The following is a 20199-nucleotide window of genomic DNA, read 5'->3' as shown; positions in this document are numbered from 1 at the left end:
GTTGAACCGAAGGGTCTGTTTCCATGCTGTACATCACTATGACTTTATAACTCTATACGGCCTTCCTGCCCAGAAGCCAAGAGATCTTAAATGGCCACTTCCAAGCTTCATCCCACAACCACTGATACGCAACCAGCAGGGCTAGGAATTCACCACTTGGGAATGCTGCCCAGGACAGCAGCCTACTATGTAGGATCCCTATTTCTGTAGTTGAATGAGGATCTAACATCATGATTTTAAGGGGGCGGGGGGGGGGAGGGGAAGAGAGTGAGAGTGGGGTGTGGGAGGGTGGCAAAGGAAATCACTTGCTTTTGGACACCTCCTTCCCTCCTAGGGATCCATTATGATGCCTGGTGAAAGCCCCACTTTAGGACCGGCAGTGACCAATATTTAAAATATGGGATAACTGGTCACCATGGCTTTCCAGAGGGTACATAAAAGATTTTAAAAGATGTTTCCAGGACTGGCAGACTTCAGTTATGAACATCCTTTAGAACAACTGGAGTTGTTCCCCAAGAGGAAAATCATCAGACAGAGTAGAGAGAGAGAGAAACTGCTCCTTTTGGCAGTGGGATGACAGAACATGTATTTAAAGATTGTCAAAATACTCAAATGCAATTTGAGAAAGCTTCTTATCGTCCATTGAGTATTGGGGATCTTGGATGTACTTAGCGAGTTTTGAAAAGATTTGTAGCTCAGGATGTAGGTTTGCTCGCTGAGCTGCAAGGTTAATTTCCAGATGTTTCGTTACCCTGCTAGGTAACATCTTCAGTGGGCTTCAGGCAAAGCAATGCTGAAAATTCCTGCTTTCTATTTATATGTTTGGGTTGGTGATGTTATTTCCTGTGGTGAAGTCACTTCGTGTTCCTTTTCTCAGGGGGTGGTAGATGGGGTCTAACCCGATGTGTTTGTTGATAGAGTTCCGGTTGGAATGCCATGCTTCAAGGAATTCTCCTGCGTGTCTTTGTTTGGCTTGTCCTAGGATGGATGTGTTGTCCCAGTTGAAGTGGTGTCCTTCCTCATCTGTATGTGAGGATACTAGTGAGAGTGGGTCATTTTTTTTGTGGCTAGTTGGTGTTCATGTATCCTGGTGGCTAGTTTTCTGCCTGTTTGTCCAATGTAGCTTTTGTTACAGTCCTTGCATGATATTTTATAAATGACATTAGTTTTGCTCGTTGTCTGTATCGGGTCTTTCAAGTTCATTAGCTGCTGTTTTAGTGTATTGGTGTGTTTGTAGACTACCATGATGCCAAGGGGTCTGAATAGTCTGGCAGTCATTTCCGAGATGTCTTTGATGTAGGGGAGAGTGGCTAGGGTTTCTGGATGTGTTTTGTCCTCCTGGGAAGGGGAATGGATGAAGATTCAACTCTGTTTTTCAATTAAGTACTGAATAAGTATCTGAATGTAAAAAGATTTGCAGCACTGAGAGGAAAGGGAGTGTGGGGGGGGGGGGGGGGGAGTAGGACTAGTTAAATTGACCGTGCAAATAAACTGCCACAGATTGGATGGGCTTAATGGCCACCAAAAGAGAGTTTATGAAGGTAGCAAGATTAGAGAGGTACAGAGTCCTTTGCCTTCTCACCCATTTTTCCAATGGAAACCAAGTTGATTTGTATAACTTTGCTTCTTTTACTCAACCTGAGGTACATTTCTAATAGAAGCTAAATAATGAAGCATGATTCAAGATTTAAGATTGTTCAGAAATTTAGAATTCCTATAGTACTCCAAACAGAGGGCAAAAACATTTAACTAAACAGGAGAGGCAACTACATATTCCAGTAGTACAACACTTCTCTCCTTAATCCCCTCTCCTGTGAGGCTCCTTATACTATCTGTTGCTTTTCGACTGGAAGGCTGACAGAACTCCTACAAGTAACACAAACCAGACAAAACAAGCTTTGGCACAGAGAGGAAATGATTGTAGCTGCGGCTAATTACACAAACAATAGTGTTAGAAGATGGAAGTGACTGCATTGGAAAGCTCTGCAAAAATATAAAAAGCAGCCATGTCACTCACTGCTACAGAAATTAAATACTAGTGGTACCTGTTTTCCAGAATAAACTTAGCAAATTATTATTAAAATAATATTAAAATACAGACTTTTAATCCACTATTTGAAATCCATGCCCAGGGCAGTAGTGATTCACTGACATATTCCTCATAGGATGATATTCAGAGAAATCCAAATATTTTACGACAAATGACTAATAATGAAAATTGGTCTTCATAATAATTTATTCATCCTTGACCCATGCTAATGAAAGAAAGAACTAATTTATACACAACATTCCACAGTCTCAAAATGTTGCAAAGCTCTATAGCTTAAGTCAGATTTTTGAAATGTAATTACTACAATTATAGAATTTGCCCAGCATGCCTGCTCATTGAAAGAGCTATGCAATTTATCCCAGAGTCTTACTCATGCGCCAGAGTCTTGCAAAAATTTATTTTTCCTGTATTTATCCAATTTCCTTTTAGAGTTATAGAGTCATAGAGAAGTACAGGATGGAAATAGACCCTTCAGTCCAACTCGTCCATGAAGACCAGACGTCCCAACCCAATCTAGTCCTGTTTGCCAGCACTTGGCCCATATCCCTCTAAACCCTTCCTATTCATGTACCCATCCAGATGCCTTTTAAAGTTGCAATTTTACCTGCCTCCATCACTTCCTCTGGCAGCTCATTCCTCTTTGTGAAAAATTTGCTCCTTAGGTCTCTTTTATATCTTTCCTCTCTCACCTTAAACCCAGGATATCTAGTTCTGGATTACCCCACCCCAGGGAAAAGACCTTTTCTATTTACCCTATCAATGCCCCTCTTGATTTTATGAACCTCTAAAGTCATCCCTCAGTCGCCGACACTGCAGGGAAAACAGCCCCAGCCTATTCAGTATCTCCCTATAGCTCAAATCCTCCAACTCTGGGAACATCCTTGTAAATCTTTTCTGAACCCTCTCATGTTTCATAGCATCCTTCCAATAGGAAGGAGACCATTATTGCATGCAATATTCCAAAAGTGGCTGAATCAATGTCCTGTACAGCCACAAATGACCTCTAAACTCCTATACTCAATGCTCTGACCAATAAAGGAAAGCATACCAAAATGCCTTCTTCACTATCATATGTACCTGCGACTATACTTTCAAGAAACTATGAACCGGCACTCCAAGGTCTCTTTGTTCAGCAACACCCCCATGACCTTACAATTAAGTGTATAAGTCCTGCTCTGATTTGCCTTTCCAAAATGCAGCACCTCGCATTTATGTAAATTAAACTCCAACTGCCACTCCTCAGCCCATTGGCCCATCTGATTAAGATCCCATTGTACTCTGAGGTAACCTCCTTTACTGTCCACTACACCTCCAATTTTGGTGCCATCTGCAAACATACTAAACATTTGTGGGCGGCACGGTGGCACAGTGGTTAGCACTGCTGCCACACAGCCCCAGAGACCCGGGTTCAATTCCTGCCTCAGGCGACTCTGAGTGGAGTTTGCACGTTCTCCCAATGTCTGCGTGGGTTTCCTCCGGGTGCTCCGGTTTCCTCCCACAGTCCAAAAATGTGCAGGTTAGGTGAACTGGCCATGCTAAATTGCCTGCAGTGTTAGGTGAAGGGGTGGATGTGGGGGATGGGTCTGGGTGGGTTGCGCTTCAGCAGGTTGGTGTGGACTTGTTGGGCTGAAGGGCCTGTTTCCACACTGTAAGTAATCTAATCTACTAACAAACAATCTAATCTAATAATCTATCTTTGGCCTCATGCAGTCTTCTAACAAAAGTAAGTCATTGCAATCCAAAAGCTCTGCAGCTCCTCTTTCAACTGAGCATCCTGTCCAAATCATTTATATAAATGATGAAAAGTAGTGGACCCAGCACTGAGCCTTCTGGCACTCCACTGGTCACAAGCCTCCAGTCTGGAAGAGCAAACCTCCACCACCACCACTCTCTGAATTCTACCTTTGAGCCAGTTCTGTATTCAAATGACTAGTTCTCCCTGTATTCCATTAGATCTAACCTTGTTAACCAGTGTCCCATGGGGAACCTTGTCGAACGTCTTAATGAAGTCCATATATTTATGATTTGGAGATGCCGGTGTTGGACTGGGGTGTACAAAGTTAAAAATAACACAACAACAGGTTATAGTCCAACAGGTTTAATTGGAAGCACACTAGCTTTCGGAGCGACGCTCCTTCATCAGGTGTTGTGTAATTTTTAACGAAGTCCATATAGATCACGTCTACCACTCTGCCCTCATCAATCCTCTTTGTTGCTTCTTCAAAAACTCAATCAGGTTCGTGAGACATGATTTCCCACGCACAAAGCCATGTTAACTATCCTTAATCAGTCGTTGCTTTTACAAATACATGTACATCCTGTTTCTCAGGATTCCCTCCAACAAATTAGGTTAGGTGAATTGGCCATGCTAAATTGCCCATAGTGTTAGATGCAGGGGTAAATGTAGGGGTAGGGATATGGGTATGGGTGGGTGCGCTTCGGCGGGTCGGTGTGGACTGGTTGGGCCGAAGGGCCTGTTTCCACACTGTAAGTAATCTAATCTAATCTAATCTAATCTAAAAAAAATTGTCCACTATTGACATCAGGCTCACTAGTTTATAGTTCACTGGCTTTTTTTTACGACCTTTCTTAAATAGTGGCACCAAGTTATCCAACCTCCAGTCTTCCGGCACTTTACCTGTGACTACTGATGATACAAATATCTAAAGCAAGGGGCCCAGCAATCACTTCCCTAGCATCCCACAGAGTTCTAGGGTACACCCGATCAGGTTCTAGGGATTTGTCCACTTTTACATGTTTTAAGACAGCTAGCATCTCCTCCTCTATGTCACCAACTATTTCTCCATAATCTATATCTTCGATGTCCTTCTCCACAGTAAACACTGATGCAAAATACTTGATTAGTATCTTGAAAGTTAGCAATGGATTTACTTATGCAATTCCTTTTCTGCACCTCTCCATTTACTCTCTATCTCACTGCATCCAGGAACTCAATCAAGTTAGTTAAACACTGTTTGCCTTTATAAGTCTGCTGGTTTTCATTTATCACCCATGGTTTTCAAGGTACCAATTAATTCTATTGAAGTCTCTCCAATCACACAAGGTAGTTTAGCAATAGTGGACATGTCCCTCTTTCTTCTTTTGAGGATGGTTACTAAGTTTGCAGATGACACCAAAATTAGAGGTGTAACAGACAGCAAAGAAGGTTACCTCAAAGTACAACGGGATCTTGATCAGATTGGCCAATGAGCCGAGGAGTGGCAAATGGAGATTAATTTAGATAAATGGGAGGTGCTTCAATTTGGAAAGGCAAATCAAGGCAGGACTTAAATACTGAGTGGTAACGTCCTGGGGAGTATTGCTGAACAAAGGGACCTTGGAGCATAGGTTCATATTTCCTTGAAAATTGAGTCCTAGGTAGACAGGTAGTGACAAAGGCATTTGGCATGCTTGCCTTTATTGGTTGTACAAGTTGGGAGGTCATGTTGCAACTGTACAGGACATTAGTTAGGGCACTATTGGAATACTGAGTGCAATTCTGGTCTCCCTGCTTTCGGAAGGATGTTGTGAAACTTTAAAGGGTTCAGAAAATAAATTTACAAGGATTGGCATGTTTGAGCGATAGCAAGAGGTAGAGGTTTATAAAATCATGAGGGGCAAGGATAGGGTGGATTGACTAGGTCTTTTTCCTGGGTCGGGGAGTCCGAAACTAGAGGGCATAGGTTTAAGGTGAGAGGGAAAGATTTAAAAGGGACCTAATGGGCAATTCCCACAGAGGGTGGTGCATATATGGAATGAGCTGCCAGAGGAAGTGGTGAAGGCTGGTACAATTTCAACATTTAAAAGGCATCTGGATGGATATATGAATAGGAAAGGTTTAGAGGGATATGGGCCAAATGCTGGCAAATGGGAGTAGATTTCTTTAGGATATCTGTTTGGCATGGACGAGTTGGACTGACAGGTCTGTTTCCATGCTCTATACCTCTATGACTCTAACTGTCCAACCTGGAGAACAAATTGTACATCTAAGGCAGGTTAGAAAATGGTGCTCAGTGTCTCAGCAATTTCTGTCCTTTCAATCTTCACATAATCAAAGGTGCATTCTGAAACAGATTGCGTTTCCACTTTTATTGCCTCTGGCATTTCATGCACTTACTCTTATTCAATTTTGTAGTATCTCCAATTTCAATACTACCTCTGTCTTAACCCTGGTATTTGCAGTATTCGCTTATTGGTATGGCAGGGGTATGGGGGGGGGGGGGGGGGAATGGCAGATAAAGACCATTTAACAGCTCTCTGCCTCCATAAGATCACTGCACTGAAAGTGAGAGTTAATATCCATCAGCAAGGTTCAATAAGTGGCAAGAAAATAAATGACCACATATTACATTTAAAGGTGCGTTTTAAAGGGTAAGTCCTGGCCAGGACACTGGCTAGTCTTTAACTAGCTCCATGGAATCTATGTTTTCTTCTCAGGTGGATGTAACAGATATTCTGTCCAAAACACAGCACTTCCCAGTATAGCTCTCCCTCAGTATTGCACTGAGATTGTGCCAGCAAACAAATTGTGCATAAGTTATAAAACAAAAAATGATGGATATATTGCAGGTTTGGCAGCATCCACAGGGACAGAACCAGATCTAACATTTCAACCCTATGGCATTTCATTAAAACTGGGTGAAGCAATAAACATAACAGGCTTGAGGAAGTGAAAGGGAGGAGGATAGGAAAAAGAACAAAAGGGAACATCTGTGATAGGGTGGAAGGCCAAATAGATTAAATGAGTAAAGTTTCCAAGTTCCAAGCCTTAAGGGAGTGAACATGTTTCTAAAGAAGGTGTGAATAGCAGGCTCCTGAAAAGCTGCTCCTCAAAAGCAAAGGAAATAAGTGAAAATTAAAACCAGTAGAAAAAAAGAACAGAGCCTACAATCTCAAATTGTTCAATATAAATCGAATCCAGAAGGCTGTAAAGTACTCAGTCGAAAGAAGAGCTGCAGAGCTTTTGGATGGCAATGACTTACTTTCATTAATAGATTGCATGAGGCTAAAGATCGAAAAGTCAGGGTGGACATAAGGTGGAGAATTATAATGACAAGTGACTGGGCATGGAGATTTCAGAAAATGCTCATCCATGCTGCATTTGGTTTCCAAAATGTAGAGGGCACATCAGAATGACAGTGAATACAGTGTACTAAATTGAAAGATTAGTGGTGCATACCTACCATTGTTTGACCTCAAGTAGTTGAGGCTTTGATGAGGAGAAGCTTGGGTGAGGGCAGGTGGTGCATCTCCTGCAAAATGGCACAGAAGATGCAGGAGCAACTGGAAGTGGACCAAGAAAACATCTCTTCAAAATGCTGACAGGTGAGGGGTAAAGAAGGGCTGTTTCATGGTAGCTATCTGCTGGATTGTCAGCAATGTTCTACTGAATATGGAGACTGTAGGACAGAAACAGTGCTCAAGGGGATCTCTATCATGGTCCTGTGGCAAAAGCTAAGTGGTGGGAGCAAAAATGCATTAAACAGCATGAACATAATTAAGGGCTCCGTTTTGCACAGTGGGGACTGGAACAAAGAATGTTTCACATATCCCACAAGAAAGCAGGCTTGGTTCAGACATGTCCCAGTTCCCATTACAAAATCTCATATTTGAAGATAGTGTAGGCAACATTTCATTCCTTCTCTTTATTGAATTTGAAGGGAGGGAAGTACTTTTACTCATGTATGACCATTCATTCCTATAGTCACCCTGACTAGATTCCACTGATGGGCCTTTCCATTTGTTGCCAATTGAGGCCCTTAAGTAAGCAATTAATGTCACATAGGGTGGGCCAAACAAACCTGTGCAGGTTGCTTATGTTGTCCAGGGCAATCCATTCCTGATTAAGGAACCTTCCATTGGGTAGGGGTGGCTGTGCTTAGAGTCACTTTCTGCTTTTGTTGCTGACCCCCTCCTGCCATCACTTACCCATGTTGGGTGGCTTTGTGACAGTAAGCTTCCAGTGATATGCTTCCCACTTCAGTCACTGCCTCACTGATAATGCTGTTGAGCAAGAAAGGTGATGGCCTTTGACTAGAGGGTGAGATTTATTGTCCCTGGGATCCTGATCATGCATGAATTTAGTTTGTTCTTTCCTTTCAGTGGAATTTTATTTTCTGCACTCTTTTCAATACAGTTTTAAATGTAGCCCCGTTGTTACTCTGCACCATTATTTGGCAATATTACTGCCAGTTTAGCACTGTGGACGCACCTACACCTTATGGACTTCTGTAATTCAAGAAAGCAACTCTTTCTTAAGAGGAAGTTCATAAGCCTCCCATCACCTCAACAGCAATTATGGGCAGACAGCAAATGCTATATTGGAAGAATAAATAAGAAGGAATTTATTTTGTTTTAAAAGGGTGTCCTGTCTTTTATTTTTGACTTGATTTATTAATGTCACATATACCTAGGTAAAGTAAAAAGTTTTGTTTTGCATGCAGTACTGGCAGATTATACCATACAAAGTACTATAGGGTAACAGAACAGAGCTGGGAATACAATGTTATGGCTTCAGAGAAGGTGCACAAGGAGCAAAATCAACGTTAATTTGAAATCTGAGTGGTCCATTCAGAAGTCTAAAAACAGAGGAAGAAGCTGTTCTTGAATCTCTGTGTGTTTGAGTTTTTCAGTCTTCTGCCCAAAAGAAGAGGTTGGAAGAGACTATAACTGGGCTGGGAGGGGTCTTTGATGATATTGGCTACCTTTCCAAGGCAGCAAGAGGTGTAGATGGACCCCAAAAATTGGTTTGCCTAATGGACTGGGCTGTGTTCATGAGCTGAAAATGTGTTGCTGGAAAAGCGCAGAAGGTCAGGCAGCATTCAGGGAACAGGAGAATCGATGTTTCGGGCATAAGCCCTTCTTCAGGCTTATGAACTTCCTCTTAAGAAAGAGTTGCTTTCTTGAATTACAGAAGCCCATTCCTGAAGAAGGGCTTATGCCCGAAACGTCGATTCTCCTGTTCCCTGGATGCTGCCTGACCTGCTGCGCTTTTCCAGCAACACATTTTCAGCTCTGATCTCCAGCATCTGCAGACCTCACTTTCTCCTGGGCTGTGTTCATGACTCTCTATAGTTTCTTACGGTCCTGGGCAGAGCAGTTGCCATACCAAGTTGTGATGCATTCAGATAGAACGCTTTTTATGGTGCACCTCTAAAAATTGATTAAAGTCTTTACAGACAGGCTGAACTTCCATTTCCATTCTCCTGAGGAAGAAGAGGCATTGTTGTGCTTTCTTGATCAACGCATCAACATGGGCGGTTCAGGAAGGATTGTTGGTGATCATCACTCCCGAGAACATGACACTCTCAACCATCTCCATCTCAGGTCCACTGATGTAGATAATCACTTCATGTTTAACATCTTTTTGGACTCTGGTCTATAATTCAATTTATTCCTTTGCCAATGTCCACCTTTACTCTTTTTATTTGCTTGTTCTGTTTTGCTTACCTTCAGGCTGCTTACATTTCTTGTAGATCCTTCCTCTACTCTGACTAGGTTAAAGCCTTTGTCACTACCATATGTATCCCTTCTTGCAGAATATAGGTCCTATTTTGGCTTAGGTCAAGTCCATCCCATCAGTACAGCTTCTTTCTATCCCAGAATTGTTGGGTGTCCATGAAAAGGACCACTCTTTCCCAAAGCAGCATATTAGTCATGGGTTAATTCTTGTGTTCTGTTAGTTCCCATGCCAATTTGCATCTCTCTTGGGCAATAATTAAGAAACACTTCACACAGAAGAGAGTGGAAGTCTGCCTTAAAAACTACCGATGCTGGGTCAATTGAAATGTTCAAGATTAAGATCAATAGATTACTGTGTACTTAGGGATTTTGATCAAAGGCAGGAAACTAGACTGATGCACAGATCAGGCATGCTTGCATTGAATGGTGGAAAGGGCTGAAAGAGCTGATTGGCCTTCTCCCATTCCTATAGATAGGAATAAGGATTAAAGGAATTGAGATTACTGATTAAGAAATGCTGAGTTATTTTGAAAGGTTTTATGCATTTCAAATCTAGTACCTGATGTCTAACGTGCACCTAATTCATGTGCTGATCTACTGGTAGAACTGTCGTAGTCCTCAGTTCATTATGCAGATATCTTCAGTCTGTGTAGGAAGATATATACAGAAGCCAATTTCAGGTGCCCATTGATTTTATTTTTTACGTACACAGAAAAGTCTTCAAATTTCTTTCAAAGATATTCTCGTTTCATTTCAAGAAATGGAAAAACTTAGTAGTTTGCCAGGCATTCCTCAAAAATATTTTGATATTCCATTTCTCTGAACAACTGATGTAGGCCATTCATTCATAGCTGATGTAATGCAGAGAAAATGTTGGGAGTTGGCATTTTACCAAAACAAAAATTCCTGTTAAATGGAAAAACTTAGTAGTTTAGGCCTCTACTTTTCAGGAAAATGAAAAACACTAAATCAGTGTGAACAGGCAATTATTTTGTTCAGTGAGACAAGGCAAAATTGTTCACAGATTGGTCGTAAAATATTGCAGGGAGAAAGTGAGGACTGCAGATGCCGGGAATCAGAGCTTAAAAATGTGTTGCTGGAAAAGCGCAGCAGGTCAGGCAGCATCAAAGGAGAAGGAGAATTGCACACTGTCTTACACTATGCTTATGTTTTGACTGAATTATCTTATTTCACGTGAACAGATTAAGGAAAGTGATGAACCCAGTGACTTAGTCCTCTATCACTGGGGGTTACTTTTATAAAATGTGCAGAAATTATTCTAGAACAAGAAAATAAATAATGCATGTGGGTTAGCTACATGTTTCTGTTAGCTTTTAGGATTGACAGGGATGGATAACTTTCCTTTTTTTTAAACACTGGAAGTAGGTATTCCTGATGAAGGGCTTTTGCCCGAAACGTCGATTTTCCTGCTCCTCAGAAGCTGCCTGAACTGCTGTGCTTTTCCAGCACCACTCTAATCCAGAATCCAGTTTCCAGCATCTGCAGTCATTGTTTTTAACCTAGTACAGTTCTATCACACTCAAGGGAACTGAAAGCTCCTATAACCAAACTGCTGTTGGCCCGAAGGTTGACTGAAATATTACACAACATTAGCGTAAAAACACAAAGCTTGGTGCAACACTCAGATGACAAAAACATTATAGAACAACAAAGACATCAGCTTTTCCAGGCCGACTGCAAGTCTGACAAATCTATCAGCAAATCTGCCGATTGCAATCTAGTCTTTACAAACTAAAAGCAGCAAGGTTCATTAAGGAGAGAAAGTTGTCAGAATCTGTTCACTATTCATGAAGATAGTAGTGAGCTGTTCAAGTGAATGTTCAGGAAAGGCTAATTACTAACTAAGAATTGAAGATAATTGCACATAATCTCATTACAGGGAGAAAGTGAGGACTAGACATGCTGGAGATCAGAGTCAAAAGTGTGATGCTCGAAAAGCACAGCAGGTCAGGCAACATCCGAGGAGCAGGAGAATCGACGTTTCGGGCATAAGCTCTTCATCAGTTTCCTCAACTCTAATCTCATTACAGCCTTGGGTCAAACTCGGAAAAAAGAGCTGAATTCTGGAGGTGAGGTGAGAGTGTGACAGCCCTGACATCATGGCTGCATTCAATCGGGTGTGACATTAAGGAGCTCCAGCAAAACTAGAATGAATGGGTTTCAGGGGGCAAACTTTTTCAGCACATAGGAATATGGTATGGTTGTTAGGGATCAGACATCTCAGCTCCAGGACATCTCTGCAGAAATTTTCTGGAGGAGTTCCTCAAGGTAGTGTCCTAGGCCCAGCCAGCTTCAGCTGTTTCATCAATGATCTTCCCTCCATCATAATGTCAGAAGTGTGCATGTTCGCTGACGATTGTGTAATGTTCAGCACCATTCGCAACTCCTCACATACTGAAACAAACCAAGTTCAAATGGAACAAGATCTGAACAATATCTAGGTTTAGACTGAAAATTAGCAAGTAACATTTACACCACACAAATGTGGCTATGGCCAACAATCTGACCACTGCCCCTTGACGTTCAATGGTGTTACTTTCACTGAATACCCAACTATCAACATCTTGGGGATTACCATTGATCAGGAACCCAACTGGACTCACCACATAAATACAATGGCTATAAGAGCAGGTCAAAGGCTGGGAATTCTGCAGTGAGTAACTCCCAAGAGTTTGTCCACTATTGACAGTGCACAAGTCAGAAATGTGATGGAATAGTTCGCACTTGTCTGGATGAGTGCAGCCCCAATAACACTCAAGAGCTTGGCACCATCCAGAACAAAGCAGCCCACTTGATTGACACAACATCCACAAACATCCACTCCCTCCATCACCGATACTCAGTAGTAGCAGTGTGTACCACCTACGAGATGCATTGCAAAAATTCACCAACGATCTTTAGACAGGGCCTTCCAAACCCATGATCACTTCCATCCATAAGGACAAGGGTAGAAGACCACCACCACCTTCAAGTTCCCCTCCAAGATACTCAGCAGCCTGACCTGGAAATACATCATTGGTACTTCACTGTCACAGGGTCAAAATCCTGGAATTCCCTCCCTCCTTGGGTATTCCCTCCTTGGGTATTCAGTGAGTCAACCCACAGCAGGTGGACTACAGTGGTTCAAGAAGGCAGCTCACCAACATCTTCTCAAGGACAACTAGGGAAGGGCAATAAACATTGGCCAGCCAGCAACATCCACATCCCATAAATGAATAATAAAAAAAATGCCTCACACTTGTCCCACCACAGCCTCCACACAAATACACAGCACAGGCAGAGTTGGCAGAGGCCGCTATAGCTCATTGTTAAAAATAATTCAAAACAGGCTGCATTAATCCGTCTATTGATTAAGACCATACTGAAGGGAAGAAAGGTTAGTATCAGCTTGATAATTCCATTTAAACAGTCAAGGATGAGTGTATTCATCGCTGTCTTCAAAATAAGGTTGCTCAGCGAATATAATGGGGAAACTAACAGCAAACACACAAAAAAAAGTCAGAAATAACCAGATGAAAAGCAAATTAAAGTTGTTCTCCTCATTACCTCTCCTATGTACTTTCCTCTTGCTAAATGGTGGGACTCTCACATCTATCAACTCAGATCATGTGCTACCAAGGTCATTCCATTATCTGGTATAGTTTCTCCAGCAATTTTAATACCGCTATAGATATGGAAACTTTCCAATTTTCACCAAGTGGAAGTTGCATCGCAACTGCAAATAAATGCTCACTATTTAAACTAAATCATTAGGCTACAGATGCTCCCAAAAATTCAGAGTAGACAAACAGGAGGCTGTAAGAACACAGCAAGTCAGGCAGCATCAGGAGCTGGAGAATTCAACGTTTTGGATGTAAACCTTCTTCGGGGCTGGGGGTGGGTGTAAAGGGAGCTGCAGACTTTTTTTGGGGGGAGGGGGAAGGTGGTGGTGGCTGGATGCCAGCATCTGCACTTTTCTTTTTGTCTCTACCCAAGAAATTCTGAGACTTATGGAACAGGGTGGATTTTAATTTTCTTTAGATGTGGTTTCAGGGTGCTGCAGTCCCAGTACATACATTAAAGTTCTGAAATACACTCCCCAAGGGATCAGTAACATGAAACTCATTCTGGTCAGGTGTGTGCTGCCTTTTCTGGGTAAGCAGATACCTGATCATTATTGTCCTAACACAGTTTTCTTTCACTAGCATTGTGCACCGCCTGGTGGTTAATGCTGTAAACAGCACTAATAAAAGCACACTTTCTAGGTGATTAAAGACTTAACAGCAATATAGGTTTGTTCAATACATCTCATTAGTTGTGTGACACTTTGACCTTTTACTACAAATTCTGTATCCTATGATTCTGCCCCACTAGATACATGGCGAAGGAGCAACACACTGAAAGCCTGTACTTTCAAATAAACTTGTTGGACTATAACTTGGTGTTGTGATTTTTAGCATTTTGTACAAAGCTACCACAAAAGCTAGGAACACAAACTTAAGTACATATGCTTCCCTCGTTAATTAAATGTGTCCCTTGTGCAAACCTCTCCGATGATGTTTCCTCAATGCGAGTAGCCTGGTTTGAGTGGCTCAGGAGTCAATGGACTGAAATAGTCATAGGGGCATGGAAACATTGCAACTTTTTCAAGAAAACAGTCAGTAATTAGTTTTAATTTCTATCCTTGCCCAATTGTCCCACGAATATAAATGCACACTGTGGTGTGACAAAACAAAGGAAAACCCCCAAGTTAGAATCCTGATTTGGATGCCAACAGCCAAGGAGCAATACAGTGCTGTTGAATCAAAAGGTTGTTAGTTCAAACTCTGTGTTTGAGACTTAGGAGCCCCCAAATCAGGCAAAATATCCAGTCAGTACTACCCTTCAAATAAAATCCTTTCTCCCATCTCACTTGGCTGTTTAAAAAAAGGCATTTCTCCAAGATGAGAAAGGGAATTCTTCCTTAGCAAACATTTACCTTTCAACCAATATCACCAAAACATAAACTGTCCGGATATTTACCACATTGTTTGTGCAACATCGATGCATACACATTTACAAGATATCCTAACCTAATCTCGTTCCATATGCCTGCAACAACTTGGAATTCATGGTGAAAGTAATAGAAATACTGACAGAACAACCCATTATTGAAGGTGACATCAGATAACAACATCCAACAATTCTATCCAGTCTGTGCCATTATTTGAGGAAAAGGTTAAGATTCATCCATTCCAGCACAACTGAATTGCTAATGGTTTGATATGTCTTAATTAACTCATTTCTTGAGATATTAATTATTGTTGGACATTGAGAAAATTGAAACTTTTACATTCTTAAATATTTTGTCTCTTATCTTGCACTCATATCTTTTTCTTTGTGCATAGTTTGCCATTGAATTAAATATTTTAATTCTCACTCTGTGCCTCAATGAGGAGTCTTTGAACTGATTGGCAAGGAAATACAGAGGAAACTCAATTATGTGGCATTCGATTACCCGAATTTTGGATTATCTGGCAAGATCACAAGGTCCCTATGCTTGGCTAAACTGTGTTATTCGGCATTCAATTAACCAAACGAAATACTCCCCGTCCGTGTCCTTCAGATAATTGAGATTCCTCTGCACATAGTTGCATGCCATGTTTATACAGGTTCTCCAGATTCCCTTGTGGACTCGATGGGCCAAATGGCCTACTTCCACATGATTCTACAAATGCAAAAGCAAACTGAAACTGCTTGGGGCATTTGAAAGTGCAGCTCATTCGCACCGATCATGAAATCTGGGCCATTATAACAGTAACTTCAATTTAATGCACTCCAGTGGGCATAACACATTTTTGAACATACTACAGTTGTAAAGGCAAATATAAATGCTTAAGTCACTGTCAATCCCCTTCAGGAGATTTTGATCTATTTCCTTGATAAGTAACTGAACATGAAAAACACTTCCACTGAAATAAAAATAGAAACAAAAATGCTGGAAATACTTAGCAAGTCAGACAATGCCTGTGGAGAGAGAAGCCAAATAAATGATGTGGATACAATAGTCAGGTGTTCAATGGTGGCATCATGGTCAAAGGGGTAAGAGGAAGTGTCCAAGAGCTGGCACTCAGCCTCCTCAACAGACAACAATAGGACCACTCTTGTCAGCAAGCTCGATTACAAAGTCAGAGTTGGATTTGAGAGCACGAAGTGCAGTCAGCTCAGAGGGAAATAGGTTCAATTGGGCAAGTGGCGGTGATGGTGAGGCTACCAATGTCACATTGACAGTTTTCAATGAACAGGTCCAGTGTAGGTGAAAGGCCGGATAGAGGTACCTTGGTGGAGGGAGTGTGTTGGAGATGGGTAAAGGGATGGGCAGAGATTCTTGAAAGTAAAGTTGCAGTGTTTGGTATGCTTTCCTTTATTGGCCAGAGCATTGAGTATCGGAGTTGGGAGATCATGTTGTAGCTGTACAGAACAAGACAGCTAAATTACGTGCAATTCTGGGCTCCTTCCTATCGGAAGTATGTCGTGAAACCTGAAAAGGTTCAGAAAAGATTTACAAGGATTTTACCAGGGTTGGAGGATTTCAGTTATAGTGAGGGACTGAATAGGCTGGGGCTGTTTTCCCTGGAGCATGGAAGGATGAGGGGTGACCTTATTGAGGTTTATAAAATCATGAGGGGCATGGATAGGATGAATAGACAAGATTTTTTCCCTGGGGTGGGGGAGTCCAGAAGTGGAGGGCATAGGTTTAGGGTGAGGGGAATGTTATAAAAGGGACCTAAGGGGAACGTTTTCACACAGAGGGTGATGCGTGTATAGAATGAGCTGCCAGAGGTAGTGGTGGAGGCTGGTACAATTACAGCATTTAAAAGGCATCTGAATGGGTATATGAATAGGAAGGATTTAGAGGGATATGGGCCAAGTGCTGGCAATGGGACGAGATTAGGTTAGGATATCTGGTCGGCATGGACAAGTTGGACCGAAGGGTCTGTTTCCGTGCTGTACAACTCTATGACTCTTGTCCAAAGAAATGGGCATAGCGTTGAAGGTGACAGAACAGGAGTTCAACATCATGTCGTGCCCAAACTTCACTGAACTGGAGGCACAAGGCATAAAACTAAGACCTTTGCTAAGTACAGAACATTCAGCATCAGAGAGCAGAAGATCAAAAAGGATAATAAATATTCGACAAGAGGTGGGGTCAGAAGAGTGGATGGAGTCAGAGGGAGGAGGACAGAAGGAAAAAATTAAGGAAGTCTTAGTAGTTACATAAGGCATTTGTAAGAGCACATCTGTTTCACTGTGTACAGCTCGTCTCCTTATTTAAGTGGGGATGTAATTGCTTTAATAACAATCTTGAACCAATTCCTGGGATGAAAGGGTGATCTAATGAGAAAAAAAGGCTTGTATTAGTTGGAATTCCAAAGAACGAGTGCTGATCTATTGAAACATACAATACCTTCAGAATAGTTGACAGAATGGCTGACTGCAAAGACCCTGTAAGAGAGATTAGAAGGAGAACAATTTGAAAATAAGGAGTCTTGAATTCAAGACGGAAGTGAGGCTTTTTCCACTCTCAGAAGGCCCTGATTTTTTTTATTCACTCATGGACTTTGGTGTCGCTGACTGGGCCAGTATTTATTGCCTGTCCTTAGTTGCCCTCGAGCTGCCTTATTGAACTTCTACAGTCCATGTGCTGCTTTAGGTAGACCCCCGATGTCCTCAGGGACGGAATTCCAGGATTGTGACCCAGCGATAATGAAGGAATGCTGATATATTTCAAGTCAGGATGGCAAGTGGTTTGTAGGGGAACATTGCAGGTAGTGGTGTTCCCATGTAACTGTTGCCCTCGTCCTTATAAATGGAAACAGCTGTGGGTTTGAACGATGCTGCCTTAGTATGTGGAATTCTCTTTTCTAAAGAGCAGTGGAAGCAGGATCATTGAATACTTTTAAGGATAGAGACAGACTACCTTTTAGTTGAAAATCTCAGTATCAAATGGGGCAGCAGGCTGGAGAGGTCAAATGGCCTACTTCTCCATCTAATTCATGGGCTTGTATGCTCTTATGATACAAACCGTGACTTGCTAAATATGGAGGTTGTTAATATGGAAAACAAGCTAAACCCTACCATGTTAATGCGAGGGAAAGGAAAAGGGTGAAGATACGTTGTAAGCAATGGTGGCATCATTAGTTAAAATGCAATGGAAATGGAGAAACTGGGGACTCCAATAGATTGCTTACAGGAAGTGATGTGGAAGAAATATCATCAAGGTAGGCGTGAGAGTCAGTGGAGCTTATAGCGAATATTAATCAATAGTCTCAGAAATAGAGACACAAAATTCAAGGAAGGGACGAGTCAGTGAAGGACCTTTGGTGAAGACAGGAGAAGGTTAAAAGGTGGAAACAAAGTTGATGTTAAAGTCCAATTTAGAATGAAAGCAGGAAATAGCACCTATACAAAGACATAAACATACTGGAAAAATAGGCAAGCAAAAAAGCCTAAATATGACTGGAACTTTTCCCACATTTCCCACAATATAGCAGACACAGCTCAGGCCCATGTGAGTTTCCACTGCAATACTGAACTGAGGACAGAGAAGTCAAGAAAGAAAGAGTGTGAGGTAAACTTTGTGAAGGAAGGAGGAAATGGGATCACAAGTTGATTAAAATCTCAGTTCAGGGTGACTGCCGGAAATGCACCAATCTAATTGTTAAGAATAAAGTTAAGGGAACGGCCTTGAGTAGAACTCAAATAAAACATGTACCACATATCGCACGAGAAAGAAGATAAAGCTAGGACCTACTCAGTTCTCAAAGCAATCCCATTCTTCGGAAAAAAGTGAGTGGAGAGAAAGGAGAAGTTGCTCAGTGTGAGAATGAGTTCAGACAGGATGCCGCGGGGGAGAGTGGGTATGGAATGGTTGGACCTATATTCCAGATAAAAGAAGAGTGCCTACAGGCCGTCCAACTGGTGGAGCAGAGGTATAGAGGGATTGGATGCCCACAGTGAAAAGAACATAGTGTGGGCCAGGTTAAATAAAGTGGTGGATAGTGCAAAACGTCTTGTATATGAATGGCAGAAAAAAAGAAGTTGTGATAGGAAATCAGTTCTATGGGGTCAACTAGGCCTGTGCAGTTGTTGGGCCATGATAAACAGGTAAGGCAGGTTGTGCAGGGTAGGGGAAATACAGAGTTGAAGCCTTGGAAGTTAGGGTGAAAAGAGAAGCATTGGAAGTATTTCTATGGTTTGTATTTGATAGAACTATTGTTCTGACTGGATCAAAGCCATTGTATGACTTTTCAAATGAATTACAGAGAAGAAGCATTAGAGGATGGTATAGTCGACTGTATCAAAAACTGTGAATATGTCAAGAAGCGTTACATAGAATAATGTAGCACAGTCACAACCAGAAAATTTTCATTCACGACTATGGTGTGGATCATTTGTGTTCTGCAGGAGATCATCACAGTAGGAATGATAAAAGCCCTGTTCGTTCGTTCCTTCATTTGTGCCATGCAATGGAATGCTGTGATGAGTGAGTCATATTATAAAGTTGAACGTTCTCATTTATTTACTGGACTTTAGGGTGATCATCAATATCAATACAGAGTCTGAAGCATCCACTTGAAAAAGACAATTCATTTTGTAACCAACTGTGATTTTTAGATAATTCATTTCATTTGCCTTGAATAAATAATTCATTAAATTGTGGCAATACTTAAGGTTTGTATGCTTTTGTTCATTTTACTAAATGATACTGGGTACTCTTGCAAATAACATTCAAGAAGTAGGGATGAAAGGGGCATCTGACAAATACAGCACATACAAGATGAAACTTTTGCTTTTTAAGCCTGAAGTCTTATTGAAAATAATCACTAAATTTTCATATTGCATCAAAAGATTTTAAAATATACAAGATGCTAAATCTACCTTAACCCAACACCCACCCCAGTTAGTTAATATTTGTACAAACCATCTCACAGTGCAGCTCCAGGTTCAGATCCCCCTTGTTTGTGTGGAGTCGGACATATCCCTTCTTTTTGACGTAGCGATAACGAACCTGGTCATCTTCAATTGCAGCTGTGAAGGCAAATCCAGAACATAAAATCTTCAAAACAGGTTCAAGAAGTCTCAGTGATTGGCAGTTCAGACTTTACTGCAATTGGAAGAGAACAAGAAGTATGGAGAAAAATCCATATCCAGCCAAGCAAGGTAAAAAACCTACCATTTAACAGTTCAAGAATATAAATTGGGCAAACTGCTGTCATGTCATTGAGGAGTGTTTTAAAAGCATTTTATAGCTGTTTACATAATGTGTTTCCAGCTCTTTTGGGAGACATCATTATACAACTAAACAGTTGTACGACAGATTCACTATTTTTGTTTCCCATAAGTGTTATTGAATCAAAAACAATACTACAAAGAACAATGTCACTTAGAGTCATAGAGATGTACAGCATGGAAACAGACCCTTCAGTTCAATCAGTCCATGCCAACCAGATATCCCAACCCAATCTAGTCCCACCTGCCAGCACCTGGCCCATATCCCTCCAAACCCTTCCTATTCATATACCCATCCAAATGCCTCTTAAATGTTGCAATTGTACCAGCCTCCACCACATCCTCTGGCAGCTCATTCCATACACGTACCACCCTCTGCGTGAAAAAGTTGCCCCTTAGGTCTCTTTTATATCTTT

At 41.5% G+C, this 20199-nt stretch overlaps 1 protein-coding gene across 2 annotated transcripts in view; it reads right to left on the bottom strand.

The window, feature by feature from the left end:
- ppil2 (peptidylprolyl isomerase (cyclophilin)-like 2) overlaps positions 1–20199 on the bottom strand; it is a 363209-nt gene that overhangs the window by 164478 nt on the left and 178532 nt on the right. For both annotated transcript variants that reach the window (XM_043716077.1, XM_043716075.1), the window contains exon 12: positions 19476–19582. In XM_043716077.1, the coding sequence (XP_043572012.1) occupies positions 19476–19582 (107 nt within the window). The remainder of the gene's footprint in view (positions 1–19475; positions 19583–20199) is intronic.

This window comes from Chiloscyllium plagiosum, chromosome 25, assembly GCF_004010195.1.
Source record: "Chiloscyllium plagiosum isolate BGI_BamShark_2017 chromosome 25, ASM401019v2, whole genome shotgun sequence".
Classification (NCBI taxonomy): domain Eukaryota; kingdom Metazoa; phylum Chordata; class Chondrichthyes; order Orectolobiformes; family Hemiscylliidae; genus Chiloscyllium; species Chiloscyllium plagiosum.
The sequence above is the reverse complement of the archived record's forward strand: the minus strand, read 5'-3'. Positions and strand labels throughout refer to the sequence as shown.